The sequence below is a fragment of the Morus notabilis genome, unplaced genomic scaffold, assembly GCF_000414095.1.
Source record: "Morus notabilis unplaced genomic scaffold, ASM41409v2 Scaffold1629, whole genome shotgun sequence".
Lineage (NCBI taxonomy): Eukaryota > Viridiplantae > Streptophyta > Magnoliopsida > Rosales > Moraceae > Morus > Morus notabilis.
Genome location: NW_010363636.1, coordinates 143,682 through 167,046, shown reverse-complemented (window position 1 = coordinate 167,046; position 23,365 = coordinate 143,682). Strand labels below are relative to the sequence as shown.

Genomic DNA, 23,365 nt, shown 5'->3' with positions numbered 1-23,365 from the left:
CATGAGTCTAAATTTTTAACTATTATTTTTTAATTTTTATTAATATTTTTTTAGTCAAGAGGTAAAAATTCAGCCTCATGTACTCTAAAAGTAAGTTCAATCATTTTTTATTTATTTATTTCATATGTCTTTAGGCAAGGTTTTATTTTGTGCCGATTGGCTCGCCAGTTGTGATGTCACTGTGAAGCATGGTTAATTTGCCGGCAACGTTTTGGTCACAAAGTCATGATGATCAGATATGTCACAAGCTACTGAAATTGTATTATATGCACAAGAAATGCATTTCTATTTGGAGGAGGACATCTGCGCCCTCTCTGGAAAATCATCCTTGTCCACAGTTATCCCCATTCCCCATACCACATCACATGCTACACTAAAAGAATAGCATTTTTCCAATGCACATCTTAAAAAACATAAAAAACAAAACAAATTGAACCCAAAGAAGAACAAAAAAATTATGACAAAAAAATTTGTGTGTATCTTCAATAAGGCAAGCTTTTAGAGCTTGTGCTGATCACCAAGGCCTTGAGCTTAGAAGACTCCCCAGCTGCATCGGCTCGCCTTGTTATCATCTCCATATTCTTATGCAAACTCTGTTTAACCAAACTCTTCATCATCTTCTTCCCTTCTTGGCTCGCCCTTTGATTCACAGGCGAGCCCATTCCAATCCTTCCCGTTTGCGGCCCAGAATGCGGGCCCATTTTGGCTTGCCTCTCATCACTAAACAACTGCAACAATTTTAGGGCCCTTTTTTGGGCTAGAGGACTTCCCAATAGAGCAACTTCCAAAAGCACGGCCACAATCCCTAACTTGGACATCTTCTCCCTTTGAGCGGAGCTTTGATGAGCCAAAATCATTAAAATATAAGCGGATAACTCTTGGCATTTAGGCTTGTCTTCCCATGTCAATATCTCTATCAAACTTTCCGGCACCATTGGACCGTTTTCCATGGCATTTTTTCCCATTAGGGTCACCACCAAATTCCCTAGGGTCGCGAGGGCTTTTTCCGAAAGTTCCTTTGTCGAGCAAAGTTTTAAAAATGTGTCGACTACTCCGTTAGAGACCAAAGGCCCGGCATTTTCCAAGACTATGGAGAGGTTGTACAAAGTGCCTAAACATGATTGTTTTGTGTCAATACTTGAAGTGGTTGACTCAAGTATGTTGATAATAAATGGGACAATTTCTGAGGGGGCTAGAGGGAAAGGTGTGTTTGCTAGTGAAGACAATGTCAAGAGAAGTTGTGAGAATTCAAGCTTGGTTGGCTCATCTAGAAGGTTGGTGTTCTTTGGTAGTTTTGATAGAATTCCTGACTCCAGCATAATGGCTTTGTTCCTGAAAAATAACAAATTGGGAAAAAGAAAAGTTAGACCAAGCTTTGGTTTTATAAGAATAAAATATTTATGGCGAAGTCAATAACGGCTTTGAAATCCTAGGGACTAAAGAAGTGTGAATTATTCAAAGTTAGATGAGAAACCAAAACTGCCCAAATGCATTATTGAATAGAATAAGGTAGCAATGAAAAATATATATTATAAGAAACGATATAAAAGGATTTGTGCAAGTCAACGAGATTCCAAGATTTAGATCTGTGTTGGAAAGTTGGGGTCAAAAAAAGACAGTTTAAAAAATTGCCCAAACATCGAAATGGAATCTGAACAACTACACTTAAAAATCTTTATAACAAGCTGTAATATATCCCATCTCAAACGACATTGTGTCGGTTTCAGAAAAACCTTGTGGACATTTAAGCGCACCCAGCGCTATTCCCGAGCCAAGGAACATAATTCATACTTCATCAACAACCCTCATTTCTATGAAGATTTCTAATGATGCAAAATTATTGCTTTCTTCTAATATATAAACCTTTCTTGTTATTTTCTAGAAATTATTCAACAAATTCATTCGTTTCATGATAGAAAAGCAGACAAAAATGAACAAACGAATTGTGCGTAGGATAAGTCCCACTTGACCCACTAAAGAAAAGTTTGTTTGTTAATTGATCAGGAAGGTTCTTTGGTGCTATGCATATGTGAAATACGACAAGTGCTAGAGTCAAGTACTTCAGATAATAGCAGCCACGGGACAACAGTAGTAAACTTAAACTTATTATATTTTTTTATCCCACCATGGCTATGTGTAATCCTTTTCTATCCAAATGCTTTTTGTTCAACACCACTCATCGCCATAGACTATAGTTAGCGCGGTAGGCAGATTTCCTATCCTCGATTTACCATCATCTATATCTTAACTAAATAAATAGGGTACAAGATATACCTTATTAATAAAACACAGTTTTAAACCGTCAGATCGCACTAAAAGACTATGCACGTGAGATTTTAATAGAATATAATTGAAAATTTAACGGTTAAAATTTGATTCCTATTTATCAATATTAGTATTATTTAATGGGAGCTTTTACTTTAGGACTTGACGTTTTTAACTACCGATAACAACTGTTGTTTCAATTAAGTTTTAACGGTTTGATTTATGATTATCACATTAAAAGTTTGCAGCATGCATGCGACACAAAATTATTCCAATTAAAGATTAGACCATTCAAAACTTAATCCGACAGTTCTTACCGGCAATTAAAAATGTCTGTTTCTGCCCTGGAAATTCTCATTTTAGAATCTCACTGCGAACTTGTGTAGTTATTGCCACTTTATGTAAAGTAAATTTCAGATTATTCATCTGCCCCCACGTGAACCAGCCTTAGCTTAAGTTTAAAGGAAAATGAATCCCTCACTTTTAGATGGGTCTCCATCAACGTTGATTTTAATGAGACATGAATTGTCTTTTTCTTTTTTCGCATTTTCCTGTCTGAGAGAATAACATTTCATTTAGTTCAACGAAAGCATCGATCATCTCGTCAACTAGCTAAGGGATATGGGTGGGTCGTTATCAAATACCAACCATAGCCTTACCTCATCACGCGAGTAGCAATTATATTTTATGCATATTGTGCCTTAATAGTCAAAAAATCAGTGCTAGTGCCCATAATATGGTCACGAGGGGTTCCCACTTCTATCTTTTCTTGTCCTTCTTATAACAATGAAATTACTAATATTAAGTGAGTTTTTTTCAATCAAAACTTTTTCCTTACGCATCACTACTTCAAAGAAACTGCTTTTTTGAAATAAAATAAAATGAAATAAAAATAAAAATGGAGCCAAGACTCAATCCTAATTGGTTTCTTATTTCCCCTTTGTTATCAATTTATGGAAAGACAAAAACACTTTTCTTGCGTGTGTAAATTTTCTTCTTAATTAGATCAGAACCAAGGAAATTCAAACTAATAATTAAACATAGGATTTCAATTCAATATTACTTCGCAATTAAACACATCTATTTTTTTTCATTAATTAACTAACTAAATAGTATAGGATGCATACATACGCATATGCACATAATTAGCCTAAATTGGACCTTCAACACATGTACATGCACACATAATATTATAATAAATAACAATTAATGAAATTTCATTAATTAATTAATGAGAATATTGTAGTATTAAGAAATTAAGAAAGACTTACGTGTAAGTTCCATTAGCAAGCTCAATCAAAGCCGCCACCGCGACTCGGCGGCGGTGAGCCACCTCCGACGAGGCCATGGTGACCAAAACCGGAATAACACCGAGCTCCGCCACCAACTTCCTCAACTTGACGTCCTCTTTGGCCAAACTCTGAATCTCCTTAGCCGCCATCTCCTTCTCTTCCCCGCTCCCAAAGTGAAGCCTCTTCACCGCCCTCTGTAGCCCCGCCGCCACGTCATCACCGCCACCGCGACAACAGTCAACTTTTGTAGTCTCCATAGCCTGAAGTACGTCGCCCTGTACTACTTCAACGGCGTCGTCGCGGCTGCAGTCTTTGATTGCCAGTTGATGATGATCATGATCGGACGGCGTGTATCGCTTGCGGCCAGCTTTGGAGCGCAGGAACCGTCGGATGCGGTTGAAGAATCGGAGCTTTATGTAAGAGTACAACCATATAGGAGAAGAAGAAGAAGAAGAAAAACATGACGATGAGTGAGACTGAGACATGTTGACGTTCTTGAGAGAGAAAGAGAGATAGAGAGAGAGAGGTGTTGAAAAAACTGGTGTTTAGGTGTTTGTTTATTTATATGAAATAATTCTCCGAAAACGTCTGACTTTTTGTAGAGGGAGAGAGAAAGAGAGATAGAGAGAGAGAGGTGTTGAAAAAACTGGTGTTTGGGTGTTTGTTTATTTATATGAAATAATTCTCCGAAAACGTCTGACTTTTTGTAGAGAGAGAGAGAGGAAATAGAAAGTTTGTGCCTATTGTGGGATTATAAGTGGGACAAGACAAGGGCTTTGGGAGCTTATAAACATGTAGAAGCCCAAAGCACGTGGAAAGAAAATTAGTGTCACGTTCTTTCACCGATTTGAGTTTAGAATTTAAATTTTATTATTGTAAAAAATTCTTAAAAATAATTATATTTAATTTTTTTATTATAATAAAAAACTCTCATATAAAGTCACATCTCAACTCGAATTAACAAACTAAACGGATATATATTACTAAAAACAGTTTTGTCCCTCTAAACTAGTGGACCGACCATGGCATATATATAAGAGAAAGAAGGCAAATACTCAATGAGTCCGGACTTTTATTTTAATATTTTTTTTCTGTTAATTATATTAATTGAAAATGTATTAATTAAGAGTAATAAGTAGTAAAAATTTAGACTCACGATCAATAAATTCAACAAATTTCTCATATATTATATATATAAGATATATATTAGTTAAGGGAGATCTTGAGATTCGTTAATTAGTACACATTATTAATGTTTGAGACATATATAATTTAATAATCATTTTATTTGGGTTTGGTCTAGTTTAGGAAATGGTTAGTGGGGAAGTTTCTTGGACGTGATCATCAAGATCAGACGGCTTATAACAACAGACACTCGTACGTTAGGTTCCTAGAGTACACATAAATTACATGTCTAGACGTGCCAATAACTATACCATGTTGGTTTGTAGGTTAACAATTATTTTAATTAATGTATTTAGATTTTCTTTTAATTTTTATTTATTTATTTTGTCCTGAGATTTGAGAACCATGCACATTTATGTGGTATTTCCTTCGAAGGGTCAAATTTTGATCTGATACGCACACCTGGCATGCATGCGGTGAAATGGGGCTGCTGCCATTTTGTTGGATCTACTCAGCTCTTTAATTTGTTTTCAATAAAGTTTTTTTTTTTAATTTCTTTTATTGGCTAGAAAATCTACACTTTGGACCTGATTTGATATTGTCACATGCTTGGTTGTTTTTGAAATTTGTCTGCAGAAAGGATCAACATACATTTTTATTCATATAACAACATGTAACTGATAATTAATTATCCATTTTTATTCATCAAATGCAATACAGCTGCATTATATATTGAGATTTGTGCGCGGACATATTAATTAGCTAGCTAGTCATCACAAGAAATTATATACGTTAATAATTCATTTTCATTATAGTACCCTTAATATTATAACACATTAATTAAGGTTCAATATTAAAACAAATTATTCATTTAAAAAATTACCCCGCTAGGGTTTCTTCTCCTCTATCCTTTGTTTTTCTTTGCGCCGTTTAGCAGAAAGTTTCAAAGGGCCAAAGTCCAACGCATCCCTTGGGCTTGGCTCCGGACTCCCGGTCCGACGGAAGGCGGCTTGAGTGGTGCGGCGTGGATCCTCCCGGCGAGGGGTCGACGGGGCTGTTGTTTGGGTGGGAGAAAAGGGAGCTGGTGATGAGAACATAGCCATAAAAGTCAATCCGGAAAAAAGACAATCAACCTTAAACGTCCATCAAGCCATTGCATGGCCAACTTGCATATTCCAAGAGGCTTAGGCGCAATTTCTAGCAAGGGACCAAGTCAAATTGCGGATAAAGAGTTGATTTTATCATAATTCTATCTTTTTAGGTTTAAGTTTCAATTTAAACATTTAAATTCCATCTTAGGCGTTTAAAAGGGAAGGAGTTGGATTTAAATTTGGATTCCTTCCTAAGGGATTAGCTTTTAGGCGTGTTTTATCTTATCTTTAGGTCAAAATTCGGATTCCTTCCCTAGGGTAAGATTTAGGCACATTTTATCTTATTTTTAGGGTTTATCTTATTTTAGGCTTCTATCTCATTAAGGATAGGATATGACTTTTCAATTTTTAAACCTTTTCAGCTTATACTCGGCTATTTAAGGCTGAAAAATAAAAATTAATAAAGTTTTTGATGTTTATTCACTTTGTGGGATATTCTTCTTGAGTTCTTGAAGAACGATTCCGAACTTATCAAGGTTTTCCTTGTGGCGTTGAACCCGACTTATCAAATGGATTTTCCATACTTGTTTGTGGCGTCTTCACCATACCAAGGTTCTTACTTTGCTAAGCAACGGGTTGCGGTTTCCATCAATTCTTAAAGATCTTGGATCGTATCCCATATTTAGCTACGGGTTTCATCACATTGTTGGCGGAGTTCGTATCAGTTGGTATCAGAGCTTAGGATCATCAGGTTTTGCTATCCTTTTTTTTTTGTTTATTACGTTTTCTTTCTTTATCAAAAAAAAAAAATCGCACATTAGGGTTAGGGTTTTTCTCAGTTAAAAAAAAAAAAGAGAAAACGATTAACCATCCCTTCCTTGTTTTGAGTTTGAGTCCACACCTATTGCTGAATTCGAATTCAACTAGGGTTTTACAAAGTCGAAAAAAAAATTCGGGAAAAGAAGCAACCTCACGAAAACTGTTATAACTTTTGATCCAGTAATCGTTACGGGATGTATAATATATCAAATCAAAGATCTTTTCAAGCCCTACAATCCTAACTAGGGTGGAGCCTGGTGACCTTATTTTGGGGGGTAAAAAAAGCTTGTTTTCAATAGTTTCGGAATTAAAGTTTGAGTGTAAAAAAAAAAAAAATTTCCGTGACAATATTTAAATTCGTTTGGATTAAGTCTTGACTTGATTGACTACTAGAATTCCTTTTCTTATTGTTGGTTTAGTTTTGAAAGAACTAAAAGAAGAATACGAGAGGGAAAAAAAGGCAGAGTGTGTGAGCATATTAGAGGGTAAAAGCCAAAATTAACTTGAGTGAAACACGAGTGGTTTGAATAAGTTAGTCTTCGAGAGAAGCACTTTTTTTTTTTTTAATCATGTCGCAGGAACCAGAAAAAAACACAAGCGAAGAGATTCCACCTACCATTATCACGAATGTGCAAATACATTTTTATTCATATAAGTTATAACAACATGTAACTGATAATTAATTATCCATTTGTATTTCATCAAATGCAATACAGCTGCATTATATATTAAGATTTGTGCGCGGACATATTAATTAGCTAGCTAGTCATCACAAGAAATTATATAGGTTAATAATTCATTTTCATTATAGTACCCTTAATATTATAACACATTAATTAAGGTTCAATATTAAAACGAATTATTCATGTAAAAAATTGGGCCGCTAGGGTTTCTTCTCCTCTACCCTTTGTTTTTCTTTGCGCCGTTTAGCAGAAAGTTTCAAAGGGCTAGAGTCCGACGCAGCCCTTGGGCTTGGCTCCGGACTCCCGGTCCGACGGAAGGCGGCTTGAGTGGTGCGGCGTGGATCCTCCTGACAAGGGGTCAACGAGGCTGTTGTTTGGGTGGGAGAAAAGGGAGTTGGGAGGGGCTTTTCCAGTCTGTGCTTGGCTGCCACTTCTAGGCAAGTCCGTACGCCGGCAAAGTTATGCCCCTTGTGGTGCATTGCAGTGGCCGGAGATGGAGGAGGAGGTGGTATGGTCGCGCTTTTCATTGTAGGCTAGGGACGTGTGGGTGTCTCGGTGTTGCTGCGTTATGAGGGTTTCAGCTCCGGTGGGGTAGCGGCTCCATGGATGAAATGTATTCCCTAGTTGGCAGCGGTGGGTGGCGAAGATGGTTCGTTCTTTTTCCAGTGTTTCTTTGGTTTGCTTCCAGCATTGCGGCTCCCTTACTTACTTGCAGTGGTGGTCGGCTTGTCATTGGAGATTCGGCCAGTGTCATTTGGGCTTTGTCCTTTTGTTGTGATTTGTGTGCTTGTCAAATAAAGGCGTTGATGTTTCCGCCATTTAGTTTTAGTGAGTTTTTCTTGTTTTGTTTGTTTCCAGAGTTGGTTTTCCTAACTTTCGATGTTGTTTTTAGGTCTAGTCCGCAAGTTTTTCTTTGCGGTGTTGTGGCAGGCCCTGGTGCTTTTAGTCTCTCAATCTCATTCGATCAAAGTTATCCACCTACTATTGTGATGTATTTAAAAGAGTCATTTGCGTGCACGATTAGTTGTGTGCCTTTTTAATTTCCTCTTTTTAGAATTCGGTACACGTATTATCCCCTAGAGCGTTTCAATCGAATTTACTGGTGGTTCCAGTCTATGGTTGGGGTTGATTCGCTAAATGCATTGTGGTCTTTTGCGTCTGAATTAGTGATTGTATTTTTTTAATTTTGAATGCAATTTCCATTTAAAAAAATATCAAAACTAATTCGGGTATGAAATCTTGATCATCATATTATTTATAATTATAGTGGAAAGAAACAACAAAATAGTAGGAAATAAAGCTAGCTATACATTGATGCAGAAAAGCAACACCAACAAAACAACCGTGACAAGTTACAATATTTGTACTTTCGGACAAAGTTTCTTGTTTTGCCTGTGAAGTGACATGAAATATGTTATCACACACACAACACATACATATTGATAGAGTTAATTAAAGCTTCTTATTCTTTGTTTGATTGTGGACTATATGTATATATAATAATAAATTGAAAACAAGTTTAAATTTTTTACATTTTCTGTATTTCATCTAAAATAAACCCCTGTTATGGCCAAATATATAATATCCACGAATAATATTTTACGTAAGGAAAAATTTGCTTGTGTAACACGGAAAAAAAAAAGTATAAAAAGGATTGGCACATTATATGCTTCAAACATGTGATGAAGGATTGGTCACATTCCACAAATTGTCCCACGTGGGAACTATACACCACACCATTAATTAGGATTAGGGCGTGGGTTATATATACGTGTGGTTGGTAATTGATGTCTAAGTATGTGTTAAGCCCAAAAATTATAAGAAGAAGTTATATATATGTGCTTCTATGATGTGTACCACAATTGTACCTTTTGAGCAGCTTCATGTCTCATGTTTTTTTTTTCTTTTTTTTTTTCCCAAAAAAAATTTTTTTTTTTTTTTTTTTTTTTTTTTTTTTTTTTTTTTTTTTTTTAAATTGCGCCAATAAATAGTTGGAAATACATTGATAAGCCTGGTTGCTAGCTTTAGATTTATTTATTTATATATAACGACTTCTCTGTTAGCTTGCGGATCATATGAGTTATTGGTAATTAATTAGAAAATAGGGCTCTATCACTTTATAAAGTTGATTTAGCAGTTAATTGTCAATTTATTCCAGTGTATAATCCTTAAAAATAAAAAAAATAACAACAACAATAACTTGTAACTTTTGTATGCGTTTATTACCCTGGCAAATTTTCATCCCTAATTAGGGGATTTCCAAAGCCCCAATAAGAGATTCATAAACAAGAGATTTCAAAAGTGGCAGCTAATTAAAGTGGACTCTATAATATATATCAGGTTCTTACTTCTTGGAGAAACAGCGAAAATTTTGCAAAATCATTCAGTTGGCTTGGCTATATACAAATGCGTGCCAAACTATTAGGCAAAGTGGCACACAATGTCAATTTAGTTCATGGCTACAAAAAGTGGACTCCGTATGTGAAATGGTGTTCTTACTACTTGAGGCAACCCGGAATTTTCCAAAAAGCGCTTCCAATAATGGTTATATATGCAACTAAAGCCACCCCAAGTTCTTAATATTATTCAAAGGGTCATAATTTCCCTTTTGTATAAAAAAGTGCTCACGCACGATATTATTAATATTAGACTTCTCTATAACATATCATCTTCTTATTCCTTAGGGCAGCTTAGGATTTTCCTAAATCTTTCCATTGGGTATCCAAATGCCAACTTGGCATAGCACTAATTTGGTGCCACGTGTCATGCAAAGTAACCTATAAGGTTATTTCCCACATGCTTGTACCATATAGTTGATTACTTCATAATTAGACTCAAAATGGGAATACCACTAACGAATGAGCCATCCCCATGGGGGTGGAAGTATTAGTCAGTCTCTTGATAGGGTCAATTTCCACAATCAACAGCCGCATTAATACCAATGGATATAGAGATAAATAGTGAATGGTATGTTACATATCTCAGTAATCTAAAAAATAAATGCTCTTGATTATGATGGTGAGACAAAAAAAGTGCAAAAGCCACTAGCTTGACCTTTTTGCAAGACTCGGTTGATAATGGCCAATGAACTGTTGCTTTTTCTGCTTAATTAATATATGTCACCCTACAAATTCTTTGAAGCTTCTTTCCTAGTTCCGATTTACATGGAAAAAGGGTTTTTTTTTTCATATGTACGGGACAAACTCAACGCGTGCATCAAGGACAAGATCATATATATATATATAAAGGGTTTTTTTTTTCATATGTACGGGACAACCTCAACGCGTGCATCAAGGACAAGATCATATATATCTATATATATATATATATAGATAGATAGATATATATGTAGGCATAGGTTTAATAGTTTAAGGTTATGGAGTTGACGCGTCGTTCAAACTTCAAAGCATTGAACAACGACAGCTTGAAGTTTGCGGGAAAAGTCTACTACGTTGCCAACTTATGCCTAATGTTGGTTGAAAGAATATATGATCTGATGAGATACGTTAATTTTCCATTCTATCAGTCACTTACCAATTCTATTTGAAATATACTACTTCTCAACTGAATTGTTCAATTCAATACCATATTTTCTTTCTTTTTTTCCTTTTTCTTTTTTTGTTTTATTGGGGGTGAGAAATTTAAACTTTATATTTCAGAGAGAAGTCAGATGTAGATTTCCTATTTGATTACACCCACAACTACGTATCATATATTTCACTCTTTTTTAAAAAAAAAAAAAATATCTATTTCACTTTTTGATTCCTTGGTTAAAGTTGTTTTCTTTAAATAGTTGGGCTTATTACACTGATACCTTGTGTTTTGTTAAAATAACAAAAACACCATCTTAATTGAAACTAATCATGTCAACACTCCTCGACTTTTTATAAAAATTACACGGACACCCCCTCCGTTAGTTGACCGTGAATTGACCGTCAATCTTGACTGTTAAATTTTTTAAAATGCCAAAAATGCCCCTACATTTACCAAAAAATGTTTCTAAGTTGTATATAATATTGGAAAAGACATTTATACCCTTATTTAGCATAAAAAATGAGTTTAGTTAATTTTACACATTTATAATTATAATTTTCACTCTAATAAAAACAAATCTTTTTTTATTTTTCTTTTTCTAAAAATCATTTGTTTTAGTAATGTTCTTCATCCACTAAACTAGCACATTAAATTAAAAACCATTTAATATTTAGTGCATTATTAGGACCAAACTATATTATAATGAAAATTAATTTAATTGAAAGAATAAATTGAATTGGACAATTTTATCCTAATAATAAAACAAAAATATAGTTTAAATTAAACTTAAAACATTAATGACAAAAAAATATAATACGAAAAAATCAAACGCATCAACTTTTTTTAACATATTTTTACATTAACTCTTTTAAAAAAAAATTTACAACACTTCCTAACACAATTTTTTATTAAAAAAATCAAATAAAAAAGAAAGAAAGCAAATTTAACACATGGGTAGTTTTGACATTTTCCACTAAAATTTAACAAAGTTTCATTTATGAGGTGTGGCTGTTATTAAATTCGGCCTATCACTGTAATTTTGATAAAACACAAAAAGTGTCACTGTAATAAGCGCTAAATGGTTATTAGTAAGAGATGGAGCTAGCACAGGATAAATGGAGCCAATATCGATATAAAATAGCCCTGGCTAAATTAATAGATATTGATTTCGATTAAATTTCTATTTCAGTTATTAGACTCACTCATAAAAATTTATAACTTCATCAGTGAGTAAGAAGTTCCGTAAATAACAAAAAGTTGTTTCATTTCGTTTAGGTACATCCCAGGACCAATTCAGTCCAAATCAAATTGTTTTAGTTTGTTTCAAACTTGTGCTTGAGGTTTTTCAAATTGGTAGCCGCATATGTGAGTTAGAAAAAGCACAAAGACTTGTTATAGGGGCGCTTTTGACTGATCTTGACCATTCCGGATAGTAATTATAACTTGCAACACACACTAACAATGAGTCCAATCTCTACCTTTCGTGTTTAACAAAAGATATATAATTGGTATTCGTTTGAATAGTTTCGTCAAATTAATTGAGCTGAAAAGTAATGTATAACTTTCTATGTTGAAGAAAGATGAATATTAAGAGACGTTTGATTCATAAATTAGAATAATGAGATTAGAATTATTTTTAATTTATGTGTATTTTTTATAAAAAAAAAATACTGTAATGAATTACGAACCATAATTTAAATCGGGGTACGAATTTCTTAACTAAACAACTCCTTATTGATTGAAAAAATCGTATATAAGGCTTCCTAGAACTTGTATATGACCTGTGTTTGCATTGACTGATTGACGTGCGAGTACTCCAATATGCTAGTCTGATTTCCTTTGAACCTTTTTTTTTTTTTCCTTTTTTAATCCCTGTTTTGGATGCAATTTTCAAAGGGCTGCTCACGATGAGCTGGAACTTGAAGGTTTCTAAAACATTTTATCGTTAAGAAGATTCAAAAAGAGAGAGAAAAGGGACATTCATTATCCAAAATTCTAAATTGTGAAGTTTTGTTGTGTAATAATGAAAGTGGTTTTTCCATTGTAGGCTATTTGTTTAGTTTGCTACTTTGTTAAGTTGTAGGTGGTCCTATTGATATAAGTTTTTTAATCACATTTGATCTTGATTGCGCTTTATCTTTAATTGTAGTGGTTTTATAGAAATAATCATTTATGTCTGTTTTTGATAGTACCATTTAGTGCCGGAACCTTTAAAAAGGCAGAATGGTTGGGGATGAAAAAAACAATTATTGCATCAATCGTGAATGGATAGATTCATAGCGTGACAAGATAATAATTAAGATAATATTAAACTGACAAAAGCCTAAAACGGGTAAAATATTCACTATGACTCTTTGCCCTTCATTTATTTTGGGACTTCACAAACCGTAATGTATTGGTATTACGAAAATTGATGAAATTAAAAATCAAAATTTTAAAACAAAAGTATTTAAGATCTACTACTATCATAAAGAATGCAAGAGCTCAGTAGTGCCGATCTCATCTGTTGATTCAGATGATCGTGATGAACCCGTACATCACAAAGGCACAAGAATCGTCATGGCCCTGCACCAACTTGGGATCGAACCCGGTCTGTACCGTGGCAGTATACTATTCTACCACTAGACGCGACCGGTGCGTGGATGACTGAAACGTCCAAATTTAAAGTTTTTAACTAAAATTCCACCCCTCCGCCCCGCTCCTAGGGCTGTTCATAAACCCGAACAACCCGCAAACTCAACCCGCCCCGCCCCAACCTAAGCCGAAAAAAGCAACTCGTAGCATTATTTTTAAATTTGCGGCTCATTATACCTCTGGCTCGAAGTGTTTGGGACAGATTGCGGGTTTGGCCCATAACAACCCGCAATCTCCAACCCAACCCGCACAACATACCCCCAAGCTTTCGGCCCAAGCCGAACTGCCCAAGTTCTACCCTAGGCTCACTAACATTAGGGTTCACAATCTCATTCTCGGTCTCCCCTCCCGTGAACCCCCTCTTCTTGCCTCTTCCTTTTCAGTTTTCCCTCTTCTTCCCCTCCCGTGATCCCCCTCATAACTCTCTCCTCATTGCTCAGTCCTCTCGGCCGCCGTCTTGTCCACTTTCTCCAGTGCTCTCTCGCCGGACTGATAAGGATGGCTGCTATTTCTATTTAATGATGAAGTTTGAATATTATATTAAACTTTAAGTCTTTGATTTTTTGAATGTTGAAACCGACTACCCAACCCACCCCACACCGCCCCAACCCAACCCGAACATCGTTGGGTTGTGAAATTTTTCTAACATCGTTGGGGCTAAATATGTGCAACCCGCACCTTTTGAGGCGGAAAAAAAAAATTCTACCCCGCACCAACCCAATCCATGAACAGCCGTACCCGCTCCCCCAAAATCTTCACAGGATAATTGACTGCTCTCTTAACTATAGAGCTCTAAACTAATATTCATAAACTTGTGTTTTTTAACATTGAAAATGAAGGCTTGGAGCATGATTCTAATTCAAAGAAATTTCACGTCAGTTCACCCGTCTTTTGATGGGCAAAGATGATAAGCTACAAATAGACTCTATTTTTTTCTTATTTTTTTTAAAAAAGTTATAAATTCTAATTTCTACCCATTGACATAATGCCAGGAAAAAGGGAGAAAAAAAATCATGGTTTAGTTGGAGAGCACGGCTATGACTTTTAGCAGCTTTGGGAAGGACAAGACACTTATAGTTTTTTTCTTTTCAAATTTTTTTTTTTATAATAGTACCAAAAAACTATGCCATATCTTGGTCGTTACCACCTATTTGAATTCTCAGCTTTACCAAAACAACAAATTTGGCACAGAGTTTGGTTAAAGGATTCTAACCATTTTAAAGGATATGGTAGGGCGAGCCATGGAAGATTGTTGAAGTTTGGTTCAAAATTGATCAGCTTGGCATGTCAGCATAAATCAAGATTTCCCTATGCCAAGTCATCACGTCAATCACAAGTTTGTTACTGTGGGTTTGTTGTTGAGATGTGATTTTATGTGATAATTTTTTATTGTAGTAAAAAAGTTAAATGTGACTGTTTTAGAGAGTTTTTTACTATAATAAAACTCAAATTTTAAACTCACATCGGCGAAATGAACAAAATCTCTTTTTCAAATCAGTTACTGTAAGTTTTCTAATTGGTCGTATTGTATAAATGGGCAATGAGAGAACAATTGAGTGCACGATAATCAAGGTTGTAGTTGGGACTTGGGAAGTGAGTTTTTGAGAGTGTTTCTTAATTTTTCTTCCTGGTTGTTGTTGCACAGCGGAAAATCTTGTAGAAACACACAAATGCTTTAGTGTTGTAATTCTCGTTGATTGATTAGACTTAATATGAACCACGTAAAAATCTCATATTATATTTCTGATTGTTTGTGTTCTTAGTTTTGAGTGAGTTGCTGCAAATCTTGGTTGGTTGGTGTTCGATCGAAGAACCGTTACAGGTTGTATTGGTTATTGTTGTTCAACATAGATACTACGACAATGTTGTCAATTGTGGAAATTGAATCAGAGTTTGACATTGCTAACACTACAATTTCTACTTATTTCCAGTTGCCCTTCATGGCTTGTTTCATGGTTATTCTGGCATCTATAACTTGGGGCGTGAATAAACAACGTTTACAGCTTACAGAAAGAGGTTTTGGATAAACCGGGAAAACATGAAAAGACAAATAAGAAAATAAAGAGGACTGGAATGTCATCATATCATATACTAAAAAGGAGACATTAGTCACAGCAAAAAGCTTCCTAAAAACGAAGCAGAATTATAAACTTATGTCCTACTTTGTTTGCGTCTCTTGTAAACTAAACGTCACATTACAGACATTATCTAAAGTAATCAACTTCTTTGTATCACGCATTTAACAAAACAACCTCCCAAGTCAACCTGTTCTGCCCTTGTCGTTTTACTCCAGCTTACCATTCCTTTAAGAAAACAAAATGAAAGATCACCAATTCTTTCACAATTTTTCCTTCTAGTTCTCTTGCTGTTTTCTTACATGCGCTGAGACCAAACTCTTAACGTATGGAAACTTGAAAGAATTCGCATCGACACTGTTGGCAAAAATACTAAGCTTTCGGCTGCGAACATTGTAAGAGATCAACGATCAATAGTCACCAACCATCCATAAGAAGCTCAACACCCTTCCAGAATGTCAACGGAAGCAGAATACCAATTAGAGGATAAATTGTTAGTTTTTTGGTTCAAGAACAAGTGCCTCTAACACCACCAAAAAAGCAGTTATCCGTCACCCATATTTCAATGGATGTCATAACTTCTCTATCTTCGCAATAGTGAAACAAAGCAACTGATTCAGTCCACACGGTAAGTTCAATCCGATTCAAAATTAGCTTTAGTATCTCATTTAATGTCGGAAAATTACTTGGCAAATTGTAAGCTATGAACTTCCTCATCAGTTACAACAAACGCGATTATAGAGTACCTGAAATGATCCACAGTCCAACAAAGAACTCCTCCGGAAAATATCTGTGAATTAACAAGCCAAAAGCTCCGTATTTCATAATCAATCGTGCCTCCCCAATGAAAACTAATCTCCCTCCAACAATCATTGTGTAAACTGTAAATCTCCGCTTTGGAATCATAAGACTTCGAATCATACCCGAAGACAACAAACTTGTAATCGTCACTTCTACAATCACGTGACAATCCTGCTCCTTCTGATACAAAGTGATCACAAAACATCAGTTTTGGAAGAGATCTGACTTCCTTGATCGTTGGATTGCATAAGAAAGGAGTTGCTATTAGTGTCTCTATAATCATACGTAAAACAGCAGATGAGGCTGTCACAATGAAGGTGCCGCGTACATTGCAAGTTCACGTCATCCAGCGACCGTGGTAAAAGGAAATCCTCGGTAACACAGTGAAAGTTGTCATTGTTCTCACCATCGTCATTTCTATCAAATAAAGTGAGCAAATAAGGCGGTTCAACCCATGTTTGGAATGAAAGCAAAGGACGTATGTTGTGAACATGTTTTACTGCGAATTTCTGGTCCCAAATGACGGATTCATGAAGGTGTAACAAAACTTACTCACAAGCTTGCATCGGATCAAACATTGCGGACGCACCCACAGCATGATTTCCATTAACACATCTTCTGGCAATTTCTCCATCGTCACTATTACTGCTTCATATCAAGATCAAGATTAAGTCTTCGAAAAAACACTTCCAAATTTTCTATTTGTCAAGCAAAAATCATTGAAAATTTAAGCTTTCAATCTAATATAACAATAAAGAATCAAACTTGAACCAAAAGCTAAATTAAAAAACGTACATAGACATAGAATCATTCTCAAACAGAATAAAACAATTACTTTTATTTAATAATAAAAAAACGATTACTTTTAGAAATATCTCAATAATTTGATAATGGTTTTGTGGAGAGAGTGAATGAGAGGTACAAATGGAGGCTAACCTTGAGGACGAGTGAATCGGCAACTTTCAGAAAGTACGTCGTTTTCGATGGGCAGGGCTTCGCTTTTTGCTTTTCGAGGGAGAAACGCAATGTAAAAAGTTGTTGCTTGCTGATCGTAAAGGAACAAGAAAGATGAGAACTTCAAGAACTGAGAGAGAAATCAATGAATTGTATTTCATTAAGCGTTTGTTTGACGCGTTCAAGTTTTGTGATTCGAATCAAGTTTACGTTTTCACAAACGAAAAGAGTCTTCTATGGAACCAATCACTGAAACCAAAGTAAAATCAATTCTTTCAGCTTTATTTACGTCATTCAGTCAGAGTAGCAGCAAAACGCCAGGTTAGATTCAGTTTTAAAATGATGTGGGACAACTCTAGTTTAATACAAATTTGAGAACATAAATTGCTAAAGGTTGCTCTCCTAAATTAGTTTTTGAACAATTGAAAAAAAAAAAAAAAAAAAGGTATTATTTGCAGCAGAAACAAATTGTTAAAAGAAACATTAGATTTCGACACAATCGTCGTCATCAACATCCGTGTCTGCATCCCAGTCAAGTTTAAAAGAGAAAGCAGATTTCATCAATTCTGTCAGCCCGGTAAGATCCTCCAGATAGGTCGGATGGTTAATCGCTTGGAGAATAAATTCCATTCCCCTTTTCCGGTATTCCGATACTACCTGAAAAAATCCATAACAATAAACAAAATTAGGACAACAAAGAAAAGCAATATCAAGCAACTATAAGTCCTAGAAAAGATAAGCTTGAACATAATGAAACAAATGACTTCGATGCACATTGAAGTATTAGAACTTGTGTATAGTAAACGCAGAACTGGCATTCGCAAGAGCAATTATAAGGGAAACTATACACAAGTTCCCTTATATATAACAGACATTCGCAAGAGCAATAGTTTCCCTTATAATTGCTTAATTGGCTTTTAATCACCATGTTTCAAAGCATTAATGGCTCCAGCGATCTAGAAAATGCATCCAAAATGGCAACACACTGAAGAACTAAGCAGCTATAAGTGGCAAAACTTACAGTGCCAGAACAAGCTGTGCAACTATTTGACGAATGACCAACAAGAGTCATCTGCGAAAACTGCGAGAAGGAACCTCGGATTTGATGGGGCAAAATACCAAGAGGCATCTCACTACTTCCACTATTGCTAGAGCTTGTAGCCTCACCTTCTGCAAATATCCTGTAGCAACAGTTAACCATCAGGATGCTGAGGTCAACTATAGAATGGATATAGAGGCCACCACTTAGCTCTTGAATGCATAAACTATCTTCCTCACATTCAAAACATTGTGGAACTATCAGGATTTGCTGCATATTTAAAGAGGACTTACCCACGAGGGTGATGCAGAATCCCTACCAGGAGCTCCACTGCAAGGGCTGAAGCAATTGGAGCAAGCCCTGGACGTGTAACGGTGCATTGTTGGTCCAAAGTACGGTTGGCAGTTGACTGCACAAATAATATGGGACACCACTTTAGAAATTGATAAAATAGTTAATGCATCAGATATTGCAAGTTAGAGGTTTACATCAACAGGCGCAACGACATCATTGCAGAAATAACAACCTAATCTCTGCCTCTCATCTCTACCACCAAGGTCAAGATTGCCCAAATCAGTAGATAAAGCATTCACAGCTTCATCTTTCAAGTCCTCGTTAGAGCTAAAAGGGCCTGCTCCATGGCGCATAACCAAGAAGCTATCAAATCCTAGAGCTGCAGTTATAGTAATCTGCAAAGAGTAGATGAACAAAGAAATATTAAAATGAATTAGTCACAACTTATCTTACATAATGTAAGTAAGAAATAGATACTCCTGATCATGATGCAACTCAAGTAATACCAAGGATCTAGAAACGGCATTGCAGGTAGATGGAAGATAAGAAAATAGACCTTGTCTAAATTGGCACATAGAAGTGAAGGAAGCCACCGACTTTCCCTTGTATCAGTTAACAAGAAAACTACATCATGAGAATCAATGAGATCATGCAGGGTTTTACAAGCATCAAGAACACCAAGCTCTTCTTGGCTAGGAACAGGATGCCCAGGCATTGGTATAGCCATCACAATACCCACTGCTTCCTGAGAAAAGAATTAGAGGAATGGGCGCAAACTATAAGTAAATCAATTTATATAATAGTATCCTCCTTTTTCTATGCTGGGCACAATGCTTTCCAAAGGGATCAAACAAATTACCACAGTTGGAAATATTCGCTTGAGACTTCTAACTGCTGCAGTGGCTTTGAGTTCACCCCCATTGAGGCAATCATCCAATGTATACAGGGATTGCCTTAATGGATTAGACATAGATACTCTACCATTGTCAAGCAATGTAATCTTCCGAACACCCCATGCCTAAAAAAAATAACTTTTAACTTTTAATCACTTTTGAAATAAAAAATGAAATCCGATCATAATCTTGAGCACTCACCATGAGCATACGAGCCACCTGACATCCAAGTGTGCCAGCGCCTAGGAGAAGACACTTGAGACCAGACAAAATGTCCAAGTTAAGAGAAGGCAAAGCACGCCATCTCATAAGCTTCAAATTCAAATCTGCAGCGGATTCAGCCAACCTGAAAAATTTATCCAAAAACTAAGAGAAAAGTGTAACAATATCACCGAGGAGTAGAAAGTTCCAACAGGCCGCAACTAAGTAAACTGATGATTGGCTGGATAGACAGACAAAATACCTATTTGGATCCATAGATTTAGCAAGGCTAATGCATCGAGGTACCATCTTCCCTCTGTTAAGTTTCCCTCTGTTAAGTTCCCATCCTACTGCATTAGGAATAAATTGACGATCTTTCCAGCCTAAACAAGTTACAAATGTTAGAAAGTGTTCTGCACATTGCAGAGAGAAAATTAATCAAGCAGAGTTGTTTCCAAACATCCAGAGCCCTACCTTGTGGAACTGCAATTACAGCTTCACCAACAAGGGATGACCCTATATCAGCAAAACCACGATTCTCTCTGTAGCATAAAAATTGAACTGATGTGAGATCCCATCTTGAACAAATGAGAGCAAGGAAGTTCCGAAGGGGCCAGCCAGGATTGTTTGGAAGATGGCATGGATCGTAAAAACCAAAGAGTAACTGGCAATAGCATTCGCAGCAGCTTTAGCAAATATTTATTTTACATTTAGACAGCTTATTCCAGTTTCCAATGGTCCATTATGTCATTTTTCCAAATAACTTGAGAAATTATGTGGACAGACCTTATGATTATCACCTTGACATGTCACCCAATCCTTGAGATGCCTGATAGTCGCATGAGAATTCGGATCGATATCAATAAAAAAGAATGGAACATCTGCCACAGACTCAATTGAGTTAGAGTGGAGAAGAATCATTCTTCACATGTTTATATTTAGCTACAATAGCATTCATACCTGGAATGTGTCTGTGAAAGCGTGCATATAGTCTATTATACAAAGATAAGTAAAACACACGAACATTTACATACACGTACTATACATGAACAAGAACGCATTTACCTGCTGTTGAGCTTGAGTTCCGCCATGCATTGCATGCTGCTGAAACGGATTCTGCCTAAATCACACAACAATAATTCACATTAAAATTTTAACAGTAACCCAAATAGTTGGCTTCCAAATAAACTTCATATCTTGAGCACCTCTTCTGAGCTAAACCATTGCGAAGCTGGCCTGAGATCAACCAAGGTTGCTGGGGGGTCAAGCACCAAGGCAGGAAAAGCAAACCAGTAATGAAAGGTCCATTTTTTCAGGTCGGCAAAAGAGATGAGAAGGAATCTCGAAAGCACAGAACTATCCTCTATAGCTTTTCCAGAATGAATGTCCTCCCAAATCTGACAACCACCAATACGTAAACCAGAGATACTGAGGTCCAATATCGCATTTGATCTATCATAAAATCCCACCAACCAAAAGCAAATTTTACCAATTATAAACGAGATAATTCCACAACACACAAACTTTAACAATTAGCCTTTCTAGCAATGCTCTTACCTTCTTTGCTTCTTCCTTTAACAAGCTCGTTCTATCAAGTGTGTGAAAGCTTTCAATCGTATTTGTGTTGTAAAGAATGCCAGGGATGGCGCATCTATTCCGATTTCCATGAGCTGTTGATGATTGTTCACCCGATTCAGACGGCAAAGACTCAGCTAAAAGAGTCAAATGGTTTGATACTTTAGAATGTGAGCAAGGCGCATAGAAACCTGCCACATATAGTACGTCAAAACCTCAGATTACGGAGCTAGTGAACTTAATTACGAATAACTAACATTTTTATACCGCTAAATTCAAGAACTCTGTACCACAATTAATATTATGCACAAATTAAAGTTGGGATTTTCAATTAACTAAATTTATGAAAAAGATAGCTCAGACCCGTCTAAACCCAGTAGTGAACTAAATTAGGGGATAATCAACATTCATTAGCACTAAAAATTCAACAACTTTGCATCACGCTTCACACACAAATTCAATTTCAGAATTCATACAGACAAAACCTCAAATAATTGATTGGTTTTCGTTACATAATCTAATCTATTTCAGCTTAAAATTCAAAATTCTGCCTTATTTCCTATCACGCAATCTGAAAAAGAAATAAAAAATAAAAAATAAAAAATAAAAAAAAAACTTATTTGAACTCCAAGGCTAACAATCAAAACAATTATTTTCATACAAAAAAAAATACAATTATTTTCAAAAATGGAAAAAAAAAATCAATTCAATTTCTCTATGATCTTGTCGAAAAGGGGTAAGGCGAAAGAAAAAAAGGTTAAAGGCGAACCAGTAATGGGAATGGGAGAGTCGTCGATGCCAAGCTTGTTGAGCTTCAAAGAAGAGAGTTTGTGCCAGAAACCCTCGTCGACTGCGCTCTGAAACGGTGCGAATTGTAGTATAGATCCCTCTCTTTGCTCTGTATCCGCCATTGATGCTTGCTTCAATGCTTCTCAATAAAATCGCCTTCAACCGTTGTTATAATATAGACGCGCCTAAAGAATAATTAGTTTGGAATCAGGTTAAAGAAGAATCAGAAGATTCCTTTTTCGATTACGCTGTTCGAGCAATTAACAACCATGTCAGCGCTGGAATTCGGTCTCTTCATTTAATCAATTTGAAATTTTAATTCTAATTTTATTACGATTAAAATTTTTATAAAAATTACATTTAATTTTTATTATAATTAAAAAATTTTAAATAAAATTATATTTCAATTTAAATTAAAAATTTAAATACTTGAAAGCATCTTTTTATTTTCTCTCTTTTTACTTTTATTTGTTTTTGCTAATAATTGAAAGCTTTTAAAAAAATAAGTCTTATATTGAAAGCTTTTTTTTTTTATATGTAAAGGTTTTTTTTTTAAATTAATTTTTCTTGTGCTCTTAAACTTTGCCACCAAATATCACTTTAGGTCACCGAAAGTTTACTTTTGTGGGGGAAACTATACAATTGTAAAGGAAATCAGGGACCATAAAAGGCTTATAATTCAGAGAGCTTTTTAAAAAAATTAGAAAAAAATATTTTGATACTTTATGTTATAGCGAAACATAATTAATATCATGTGTTTTAATAATATTAAAATAATACTTTTATTTTAAAAGAAACGTCATTTTGGTTCCTTGACACTTATTTTTAAGACATAAAATATCCATTCTATCATTCTAAGTAATTAACAATAAAAAAAACTAAAAAAATAGAGAATTTATCTTTAAAAGTACATAAGTCTGGACCTTTACCCCTTACTCTTGATAAATACTATTTATTAGTGTAATTATTTGACTAAAAAGGTTATGAATCAAGAGTAAAGGATAAAAATCTTAATCTATACACTTTTAAAGGATATTTATTAAGATTATCCATAAACTAATAATTTTAAAAAAACTGAAAATACTTTAAAACGTGTAAAACTTAAAAAATTAAAATAAGTTAAATTGTTTTAAAAAATTTAACGTTATTAATTTCTATTTAATTAATAACAAGAAAAGTTTAGACATTGTATGTGTCAAGAATCAGTTTTAAAGTACTAAAGGAACATTTATTTAAAAGTGAATATATCATTGTAATATTATTAAAAACACAAGATATCGATAAAATGTTTCACTATAACA

General features: G+C 35.1%; 2 protein-coding genes, 1 long non-coding RNA gene and 1 other non-coding gene across 5 annotated transcripts; all 4 read right to left on the bottom strand.

Annotated features, from left to right (window-relative positions):
• Positions 1-267: 267 nt before the first annotated feature.
• LOC21389253 (U-box domain-containing protein 1) lies at positions 268-4,092 on the bottom strand. The gene is made up of 2 exons (XM_010104741.2): positions 3,537-4,092; positions 268-1,332 (listed from the first exon to the last, which is right to left on the bottom strand). The coding sequence occupies exons 1-2, from the start codon at positions 4,040-4,042 to the stop codon at positions 483-485; spliced, it is 1,356 nt and encodes a 451-aa protein (XP_010103043.1). The 5' UTR covers positions 4,043-4,092; the 3' UTR covers positions 268-482.
• A 9,197-nt stretch (positions 4,093-13,289) lies between these two features.
• On the bottom strand, positions 13,290-13,375 carry LOC112092813. The gene has a single exon (XR_002902763.1). It is a non-coding gene; the product is annotated as a small nucleolar RNA snoR114 (small nucleolar RNA).
• A 2,920-nt stretch (positions 13,376-16,295) lies between these two features.
• On the bottom strand, positions 16,296-17,523 carry LOC21389251. Its single transcript, XR_002902759.1, has 3 exons — positions 17,256-17,523; positions 16,872-16,964; positions 16,296-16,736 (listed from the first exon to the last, which is right to left on the bottom strand). It is a non-coding gene; the product is annotated as an uncharacterized LOC21389251 (long non-coding RNA).
• Positions 17,524-17,531: 8 nt separating this feature from the next.
• On the bottom strand, positions 17,532-22,345 carry LOC21389250 (ubiquitin-like modifier-activating enzyme atg7). 2 transcript variants are annotated; one of them, XM_010104738.2, is made up of 14 exons: positions 22,045-22,345; positions 21,258-21,466; positions 20,906-21,097; positions 20,766-20,820; positions 20,487-20,581; positions 20,175-20,364; positions 19,963-20,083; positions 19,701-19,845; positions 19,466-19,624; positions 19,163-19,351; positions 18,801-19,001; positions 18,606-18,721; positions 18,295-18,454; positions 17,532-17,930 (listed from the first exon to the last, which is right to left on the bottom strand). In XM_010104738.2, the coding sequence occupies exons 1-14, from the start codon at positions 22,184-22,186 to the stop codon at positions 17,757-17,759; spliced, it is 2,148 nt and encodes a 715-aa protein (XP_010103040.1). In that variant the 5' UTR covers positions 22,187-22,345; the 3' UTR covers positions 17,532-17,756. The 2 variants fall into 2 exon arrangements, with proteins under 2 accessions (XP_010103040.1, XP_024025638.1); XM_024169870.1 differs by lacking the exon at positions 17,532-17,930 and having other exon boundaries at positions 18,351-18,454; positions 18,839-19,001.
• Positions 22,346-23,365: the final 1,020 nt, after the last annotated feature.